We start from the raw sequence: 10622 nt of genomic DNA, 5'->3' as shown, positions 1-10622 counted from the left end.
AACTTTGAATCTGACGATTGGATTTACAAAACTCATAATTAATATAAAAGTTATTGAGCGGTGTAAAACTTAGTAAAAGTTACACCGATGTAATTATAATCCCCCTATACATATATATATAGAAAGAGAGAGAAGGGGGGGGGGGGACGGATCTACTTGATAAATAGTACAGACACTTGCCTCACTATCATTTTACACATAAATACTTTTTTATATGAAAAACTAGTATATTTTAAAAAATAAAAGTTATATTCTAATAAAATAAATATATATGTTTAAATTATTGTATGTATAAAATTTAAGTTTGAATAAAATATCAATTTATTTAATGTATATTAAACTTTCAAATGAGATTAGTTCTCAAATGTGATGAAAAATATTTCTTGATAACAAACCAATTTTTTTTTAGTTTAATTATAATATATATATATATATATATATATATATAGTAATGCTCACATATATAATGTAATATATTAAAAATTAATTTTTGGTAAAATAAAATTTGCAGCATGCATGTTTACCTTTTGTACTTTTTATTTATTGTATACATTAATTAAAAAAATCAAAATAGTAAAAATTATAAAATTTATGTTCTATTTAAAAATTTTATTATAAATATGTTTTTAAATAAATTATCATCTAAAAAATTTATATTAAACTTGATTTTTATAGAATTTAACATATTTATTTTTATATTTTTACTAGTATTAAATTATTAAGACAAACATTTAAAAAATGTCCATGATAAAAAAACAAATTATATTTAAGATATGTATTTTTAATAAAAGTTAGATTCAAACTTACTAAATTATAGTATAATTTAGTCTGACCTAGTTTATTTTTATTTAACTATCAAATTTTATAGAAAATAATTATAATATATATTTATATTTTTTTAAAAGAAATGTATATTTATATTTTTAAAATTATATATTTTAATACTATAAATATATAAATAAATATTTTCTCACTATCTGAAATTTATAGATACATTAAAATATATATATATATATATATATATATATATATATATATATATATATATATACTTGGTGATTGCATCAATGCATCCCTGTATTCAATTCAACAGGATCCAGAATTTATTAGTTAGCACGTAAGTATGCAACTAATTTCTTAAATAAATAAAAAGAGTAGAAGCAAATGAACCAAGGCCTGCAAGGCATATTAATTATTTAATTACATAATATAATAAATTAATGACAAAAAAACTACATAAATAAATTTCAACAGACTTGTTAAAAACAATTTACCCACTTCCCCTACCTAGACGTTTGTACATACCAAAAACAAAAGAAATATATTTTGATTTACTTGTATGTTAAGTCGATAGTTTGAAACTGGATGAAAGAAGTTACTAGAGGTGATGGCAAATACTAGGAGAAGTGGTAGATGTTCTTCTCCTCGGATTCACCAATGCTTGGACCTCTTCAATGGAGATTGAATCTGAATGTAGGACACTTGAAGGAAGGTAGATTTTCGGACTTAGGGTTCCTAGACTATGGATGGAGGCATCCAACCTTAAGGAACAAAGGAAAGCTCACTTCAAAAGGTAGGAAACCTAGCTAGGGTTCCTAAAAAGTGATGGCTCTCTCTTGGTGACTTTTGGAAGAAACTTGGCAGAATATTTGCTCTCAAATTTCATATATCAAAAGTGAATACAATGAGTGAAGGAGGAAGCTTAAATGGATCCGGAATTAGGGACACTTGGCGCCAATGTGGAGGCTTCACATGTGGCGCCAAATTTTGAATTCAAATTTTGAATTTGAATTCAAAACTTAACTCACATGTGCAAGTCCGGTTCACATTGATGCTAGGTGTATTTAGGTTTGATTTAGTGTGCATTTAGGGTTGAATTTGAGTCACACATGTTCAGCCAAGGTGGCACCATCCATGTGACTCAAAATGCAACTTAAATGCATGCTAAATTAAACTTAGTTTTGAATTTTGAATTCAAAACTTAACTCACATGTGCAAGTCCGGTTCACATTGATTCTAGGTGTATTTAGGTTTGATTTAGTGTGCATTTAGGGTTAAATTTGAGTCACACATGTTCAGCCAAGGTGGCACCATCCATGTGACTCAAAATGCAACTTAAATGCATGCTAAATTAAACCTAGTTTTTCCTAATTCACTTAAACTAATAATCCTCCTTAAATCCTAATCTAATGACCTAAATACAATGGTCAATCAAATACAATGAATAGGAAAAATTACAAGAATGAAAATGAGCCCAATATTGGGTACCAAAAGCCCAAAGGCCCATGAAGCCCAAAACTAAGCCCAATAAGCCTATGGCCCAAAAATGCTACTCTATGTGGTCCAAAATACAAGACCAAAATATGTGAAACCTATACTAATATAATATGTACAAAATATAAGAAAAATGGATTTATTAAGAGATGGCCCATGTGAAGCTCAAATTGGGCCTTCCAGGCCCATCGGGCCCATTGGGCCTTGACTGGCCCAAACCTTCATGTCTAACCAATTCATCTTGGCTCCTTCAATGTGTCACCCCTTGCCTTCCTAGGCATGATTCCATCAAGAGGTGTTGATTTCATCTCAAAAGAGCCATTTTGAAAGTTAAAAATATTAAAATGAAAAACAAAGCTAATATTTACATTTGTATTTTGTAATATGTGGATAATAACAACTCATATAGTAATTAGGTATGGGTATACAAATGAGTCTGACTCGTAAAATTCGTGTTTTATATGGGCATGATATGTAATACCTTGTTTTTTAAAATACTATTATTATTATTATTATTATTATTATTATAATAATATAGTATTGGATCAATATTATTATTATTATAGAGAAAAAATATTTTATAATATTTATTTTATTTAATTATTTTGGGAAAAAGAGAAGTGAGTTAGAAGAGAAGGAAAATGGGTTAGGTTGACCTGGCCCAATGGATTAATTTTAAAATAAGGGTCAGGTAGAGTTAACCATATCTGCCTCATTTTTGTTCTCAAGGGTTAGGAAAGAAAAAGAGGAGAAACAAAAAGCTCTAAGGAGGAGCACCCAGGAAGAGATCAAGAACGACTTTCATTACATCAAGAGTATTCTGATTAACGTAACCAGGTATGGGGAGAAAAGGAGAGATTTATGTGTAGAGTCACATGAGGGAATGGGTGGAGAAGAGTTCTTGTGAAATTTTTAATAATTTTATAATTGTTTCTGTTTGGAGAATTATTGGTATTATGAGATTCTATATGTGTTTAAATTATGAATATATGAAGAATTGTTAAAATTGATGTTTTACAACATGTGATATTTGGTTGAATCATTGAATTATTGAACAGATTAAAAGTTTATTATTAATAAAACCTCTGAAATCTGCAATTGGGGGGATGGATTCAAGGGATCGCAGGTTGAATTTTCTGAGTTTCAGATGTGGTGGCCCGCTGTCATCAAACAGCTGAGCTGTTTGAAAGGACTAAGCCCTTTGAGGGCCATGTGACAGAGAAGGATCCCTGGAGACAAAGGGTTGAGCCATTGGAAAGGAATGAACACTTTGAAAGGGCTGAGCGCTTTTGAAGGGCTGAGCCCTTTAGGGGCCGCGTGGTAGAGGAGAATTCTTGGAGGTAAAGCGCTGAGTGCTTTGGAAGGCGCTGACCGGTTTAGTGCTTTTCGAAATAGACTTTGATTTCTTCATAAGAGTTGTAGCCTTGGACGTTATCTTTCCAATGGTGGCGTTGGAATCGCCTAAAAAGGAGGTCTAGAATTCCAGTTATGGCTATTTTAATAAATAGGGGTCAAGTTGTCAACATTGATTATATTTGTTGCGATTTTTGACATTTTTAGCTAAGTAGATGATATTGTATGAATTTCATGTCTTCATAAGAATTGTAGATTATTCTCTTATGTTTCTTTTGAGATATGTTTGAGATTATTTGGATGAGTATAACTCTCTGTGTATTATTTTCTTTGACAGTTGTCAAAGGGAGACATATGTTGTTTTGATGTTCTAAGGTGTTATCATGGGAATTGAAAAGTTGTTTAAAGTAGTATGATACTAGGTTGTAGAGTTAGTTCATATATGTATAACGATGAGATGTGGATTCATAGTGAATTTCTTGAGGGGCATGTGAAGCATTGTTTTGTGTGGGCTTATCTATATTGTGTATATGATGTGGAATTGAGTTATGGAATATAATGAGATGTCTTGGCACAAATGTATATATATTGTATCTACCATTTTAGTATTGAATTGATAACATGATGTGGCGAATGGTATGTTATGGCTTAATTGTTCAATTAATTATGATGTGAGTATGTTGGCAAGAAATGAGATGTTGTTTTGATGAGATGAGTATGTTGGCATGATATGAGATGAGTATAACTCTCTGTGTATTGTTTTCTTTGACAGTTTTCAAAGTGAGACATACGTTGTTTTGATGTTCTAAGGTGTTATCATGGGAATTGAAAAGTTGTAGAGTTAGTTCATATATGTATAATGATGAGATGTGGATTCATGGTGAATTGCTTGAGGGGCATGTGAAGCATTGCTTTGTGTGGGCTTATCTATATTGTTTATATGATGTGGAATTGAGTTATGGAATATGATGTGATGTCTTGGTACAAATGTATATATATTGTATCTATCATTTTAGTATTGAATTGATAGCATGATGTAGCGAATGGTATGTTATGGTTTAATTGTTCAATTAATTATGATGTGAGTATGTTGGCATGAAATGAGATGTTGTGTGGAATGTGAATGTGATGTGATTGTGGTTCCTCACACTTATGTCAGCGTGACACGACCTTGAGCAAGAGATGTTACAGGGTGGCGTGAGCATGAAATAGTGTGGGATGTGTGAGGCAATTAACACATATTTCGGTGTGACACGACCTTGGACAAGAGATACTACAGGGGTAGCATGAGCATGACATAGTGTTAATTGCAAGATTTGTGATGATTATGAATAAAATGTGATTGTGGTTCCTCCTCACACTTATGTCGGTGTGGCACGACCTTGGGCAAGAGATACTACAGGGGTGGCGTGAGCATGACATAGTGTTAATTGCAAGATTTGTGTGGAAATTCGTATTTATGTTGGCATGGCACGAGATGCTACAAAGGTTGCATGAGCTTAACATAATACAAATTATATGATGTGATGGATTGGTGTGATTGAGAATTGTGATGTAAAGATGATGCATGATTGATAAAATTATGATATGTAGAAATGGTTGTAAATATTTCATTATGTAATAAGTTATGATGAGATTATGTCGTGGCGTTTCCTTTTGTGTTTTACATATAGATGTTTTCTTTTCTCACCGTATAATTTGTAGATGTTTTAGGTAAGAAAGATTCTGGCATCCAAAATGCCAACATTTGAGTTATGAGTGTGCTATAATATTGTGACATTGTGGTAGAAGATTTCTAGGACATGAATTTTTATATGTATTTGGAGTTGTACTTATTATTTTGAAAACAATTTGTAAACCCTTAGATTTTATTTTCCAAGTTTTATTTTTAATTATTTTGGATATTGAAGAACTGTTATGAAAGTTTTATGTGAACCTTTTTACCAATGTTGAAAAAAAATATATTTCTATAACTATTTACATTATTATTATATATGTATCGGGAATAGTAAGGGTGTCACAGGATAAGCCTGATCCGTAAAATAAATAGACTTATTTTTCAAATCCGTAGACGCCAAAATCCACGAATAAACCGATCAATCTACGAGTCTAAATAATAATTCAAAAATTAATTTTAAAAAATAAAAATAGATAAAATTAGAAGAAAAAATCTTTTTATTTATAAACTAAATTTCATCTCACTAAAGTTTATCAACCGTTAAAATAGTTTAAAATGCTAAATATTAAAATATTAAAATAAAAATAATTACAAAAAAGACTGTAATCTTTCTTCAATGCAATCATATTTGTAATCTTTCCTATCTTTATAAAAAAAACTTCCAATAATAAAAGCATCAAAATATCATAAAAATAATCTAAATGACAAATACATATCAATTAAACATAATTTTAATTAATAATTTAAAAGATTAAATACACAACTTAATATTAAAATCTTAATATCTAAAAATATTAATTAGTTAAATCCGTGGACTAGCCTACAAGCCCGCAAATTAAATCCGTCAAGTCCGCAAACTTCATAAACTAGACTAAAAAATTAAACATAATCATACAGATCTGAAGAAAAACGGGTCCATTATCCATGAAGATCGCAAGTTTACGGACTAATCCGCGGATCCGGATCCATTTATCCACCCTTAATAGTAATACAAATTCGGAATGATAAAATAATCCATTTTATTATATTCAACCAAGTCATTTGGCAAGTACCATCATAATCGGAGAAAAACGAAAATATTTAAAGTGTTCTTGCAATTTTCCCTTAATGAAGAGCCTATGATCCTACCCCAGTACACATACAAAAGAAATTATGGCTGTTAGGCAGTGAACAAGATCAAATCCTTAGAAGAAATTATATAATAAACAAGATTTTCCCTTCCATTTATCCCCAAGGAAATTCATTTATCTCATTCAAAATTAACAACCAGAGCATTGCAAGAACTGCATGAAAACTTGAGTCAGACCCTTTAAACCATAAAAAATGGTGCCAAACATGTTAGTTATTTAACTAAGATGCTGAATTGGAAGATCCTTGTTTGCTTCAACTAAAAATGGAATTGGCTTTGTTGGTGCAGGCAACCGACCAATGCTATCAACTTTATCCTTTTGTTTTGGAGGAGGTCTAGCTGCTTTAGGCAACAATCTTCCTTTCTTTTCAAACCACTCAGGCTTCAGCAGTGCCCTCAACCCCAACTTATTGTAATATACCCTTCTCACAGACCCACCAGCTGCTTCAACTGCTTCCTTAGCCCTAACAGTAACCCTTGATACCTGTAAAAATCACTCTGTTAAGATACATTCCTGTTTTATACCTTAAGAGTTTAACACTAATGAAGACCAATTTTGCATCTCTTTTCCTTATGGACAAACAAAATCATAATATGAAACATAAATCTCAAACTATGATTTTTTTTTATCCAAAAGTACATGGAGAAGGATCCAAGGTTAAAGAAAGTTAGCATATAAACTTTGAACATACTAGCACGAAACCAACTTTATTTGAAGCAAATTCCAAGTTAGACACCATACATCCCAGATAAAAAAATAATAAAAAAAAGACACCATCCATTGTACCATTCCAATTGCCAAGGTCAAAAACTGGCCGCCCCCAATTGTTATAGCTTATTAGGGTTGTTCGTGAGACAGATTGGGACAAATTTACTTATGTCCCTGCCCAGCGAGAATTTTGTGAAACCCGAATCTAACCTGATGAAGACCTCCAACAACATTTGAGATAAGAACAGGTCAACCCGACTTGGTACAATATATTAATCTTAAAATTATATTCAGTTAAAATTGTTGAATTAAAGTATTAAAGTGTACAAGTACAAATAAGGTGTATTTTATAATATATATTTTAAGATTTATGATATCAATATAAATATAATGTCATGTTAAACAAAACATTACTTATCAAGTTAAGAAGTAGTATTATAAATAAGTAATTGTTTAAAAATTATGCTTTTTCAAAGAATATATAATATTAGACCGAGCTGGGACAACTCCAAATATAACTCGGACCTGTGCTTAAAATATACCGGGTCTAATTTCTTAAATCTAAACCTCAAAAGTTCCACCTGGCTGGGCCAGTTGATAGTAGACTTTCAACCTAACATCTAAGTAATCAGAAACTATTTAGGAAAATAAAGAATAATGATTAATTATGACCGAAGTGAAATATATGAAATTAGATAAACATCAGTTTAAAAAGTGTTAAAAAAGCATTTCCAAAGTTAACTTAAGACTAAAGTTATCAATAAAAAAGCATGATTATGATCCTCAAAACACTTATAGCCTTCGAATTAAGTCTACCTCTAGATGAATTGGCCACTTGATCTGCTCAGAACCACGCCCCATCAATCTTACTCCATCTTTCATTTGCTTACCTAGTGCCCCTGCATCCTATGGTAATAATAACGACCAGAAGAATGAGAGGAAGCACATGAAGTAAAAACAATTCCAGAAGAGAGGTAACAGTCATAAAACCTTGAGTGTTTTCATTGTAATCAGTTCAGAAGAATCTATCTTCCCAGCATTAATAAGCTTTGCAATTCTCCCCAAACCTATTGGCTGCAGAAAAGATGCACAAGAAATTTAACAATATATACAATTCAGTGGCTAATAGATTAAGAGTTTCTGACATTATAATATGAACAAAAGGTTTTAAATTAATATCAAACTTGAATAGAGCTACTCAATGGTCATAAATCCAAAGTGAATTCCAATGTTATACCTTACTACATCAACATCAGCAATCACATACAAACAATTAGGATATACTAGAGAAAAATCTCTTGAAAACAATATAATATTTTGAGTGCAAATCATGCTTGGAAAATGTCATATGCAAAGCAGAGGTTCATATAGATTGAAACCAACTACGCTACTCGGCCATATATATTCACAGGAGGTTTCAGAGTCTTAAAAAGAAAATTCATATCAGACAAATTATTTCTTGTAATAAAAAATAAAACGTAATATCTGTATTGACTCATTAATCATAGAACTTAACTCTAGCTGTTGAAGAAGGATGTCAGAGATTGTTACCCTTAATATTTCATTTTTAAATGAGAAAAAATAGAGAAAGAGAAACAAATAACGATGGGAATTGGGAACTCTTTCAATAAGATAACTTCCACAAAGCTCTTGGATCATCCTTGTGATCGTTATATTTAAAAATTACATCAAAATGTAATGATCATGCTCTGAAACGCAACTGCTGTATAACCCCATATATATTAGTAGTTCCAACTATTTGAGACAAAATAAAGCTGGAACTACACAGGAACAGGGCATCCAGTATTCAAGATGGCAATAGTAGTAACTCAGAATGAGATACAACAAATCTAGTTAAATAATTTGGGAACTTACAAAAAGACAAAAAAGCCTCTTTTCATTTTTCCTCCCTTATTCAGCAAAAACAAATATTCTAGCTTATAGGGAAAGAATGCATTTCAAGCAACAAAAATGATCTTGACATAGTAGATTTGGTCCATGAATGTATTTTATATTTGTATCAAGTTCAATAATTTCCCAGGATGCATAGAAAATCTAGTTAGCTTTCATAATAGTCTAGTTTAATACTTCAGAATTGTAACTGTACAATCTTTTTCAACACAACAAAAGAAAGTCTGCATGCACTTATGGCTTTTCTTATGTTTCAATGAATTAAACAAAAAGAAAACTACAAATGAAAACATTACCTGAAAAGTGAGGCTAAAGGGGTTCTTGAAGCCACGTTTCGGTACTCTTCGGCGAAGAGGGGTCTGGCCTCCTTCAAACCCCAATTTGATACCTTTTCTAGCTCTCTGACCCTTGTGACCCCTCCCAGCAGTCTTGCCCTTTCCAGACCCAATTCCACGCCCCTTTCTCGTTGGCTGCTTTCTGGGAACCCTATCTCTTAGATCATTCAAGCTCAGAAGACTATAAGCTCTAAAACCTTCAAAACCCTTGAACGAACTAGGCCTAACTGTTGCATTGGGAGAGTGAGGGAGCTGAAAGGGGTGAAATTGGATACATGGGTATCTGAAAATGGGTTTGCTATAGTTTGAACTTCTGATGATTGATGTTGAGACACCACAAAGCCTTCGTCTAAGCATTTTTTTTTCTACTCTAACCTTTCGCTAACAAAAAAGAAGTGCTAATTTCCAATGGCAGCAACCTTAGGGAAACCAAATTAGAACAAAAAAAAGAGGGTTACAAATCAATCACACTGTGCGAGAAAATCATTACAAATCCAAATTAAACCGAATCACATGCAATCCAAGGTACCAATCAGAATTCTCACAATGTTGTATTAAAAAAAAAAAAAGCAACATAATTAGAAACCAAAATAGAGCAATATGGATCTATAATGAAAAACTTTGAAGTGGAAAACACAAGAAGCATTTTCAAAAATGAGAAACCTGTGATGTATGGTAGCAGGTGGAAGGGACTGAACATGAATACGTAGGTAGTGGTTGCTCGTATTGCAGAGAAGAATGAAGAGTTGATGCAACAGAAGAAGATCACTTGACAGTGTCGATGACAACCACCGAAGATGTGGGTTGCGGCGTGCTTGGTGCACAAATGAGACAACAAAAGATTATTGGGCTCGGCCATAACCTATCTCGTCAATTAATTTTTTTTATATAAATTATATGTAATTTAATGAAATAGTAATTTTATTATTTTAACATAATTTATGTGAATACTTTAGCATATAAAAAATAAAATCAATATTTATTTTATGCAATTATGATAAATAAATACTTTTAAATATTTAAATTAGAGTTTAACTAGCTTGCATCTGGGTTTAAATTATATATATATATATATATATATATATATATATATATATATATATATAAAAGGAGGGTTCAAACGACACCGGTGTAACTTTTACTAAGTATTACACCGCTCAATAACTTTATATTAAATGTGAATTTTGTAAATCTAACCGTTAGATGGAAAGTTCATATCTCTTAGATCATATA

General features: G+C 31.4%; 1 protein-coding gene across 1 annotated transcript; it reads right to left on the bottom strand.

Moving 5' to 3' along the window:
- Nucleotides 1-6307: 6307 nt before the first annotated feature.
- LOC109792105 (Ribosomal protein L18e/L15 superfamily protein) lies at nt 6308-10250 on the bottom strand. The gene is made up of 5 exons (XM_020351484.3): nt 10053-10250; nt 9351-9808; nt 8134-8217; nt 7960-8049; nt 6308-6918 (listed from the first exon to the last, which is right to left on the bottom strand). Exons 2-5 carry the CDS (start codon nt 9744-9746, stop codon nt 6652-6654), a joined length of 837 nt encoding a protein of 278 aa, XP_020207073.1. The 5' UTR covers nt 9747-9808; nt 10053-10250; the 3' UTR covers nt 6308-6651.
- Between the last annotated feature and the right edge of the window lie 372 nt (nt 10251-10622).

This window comes from Cajanus cajan, chromosome 10, assembly GCF_000230855.2.
Source record: "Cajanus cajan strain Asha chromosome 10, NIPB_CcT2T_4, whole genome shotgun sequence".
In the NCBI taxonomy this organism is placed as follows: domain Eukaryota; kingdom Viridiplantae; phylum Streptophyta; class Magnoliopsida; order Fabales; family Fabaceae; genus Cajanus; species Cajanus cajan.
The sequence above is the reverse complement of the archived record's forward strand: the minus strand, read 5'-3'. Positions and strand labels throughout refer to the sequence as shown.

Excerpts from the sequence above, each read along its gene's own strand:
- LOC109792105 (XM_020351484.3), bottom strand. The coding sequence starts at position 9,746 with ATGCTTAGACGAAGGCTTTGTGGTGTCTCAACATCAATCATCAGAAGT. Across the intron at positions 8,050-8,133 it reads TTACAATGAAAACACTCAAG|GATGCAGGGGCACTAGGTAA; the intron begins GTTTTATGACTG and ends TTATTACCATAG. Across the intron at positions 6,919-7,959 it reads AGTGGCCAATTCATCTAGAG|GTATCAAGGGTTACTGTTAG; the intron begins GTAGACTTAATT and ends TGATTTTTACAG.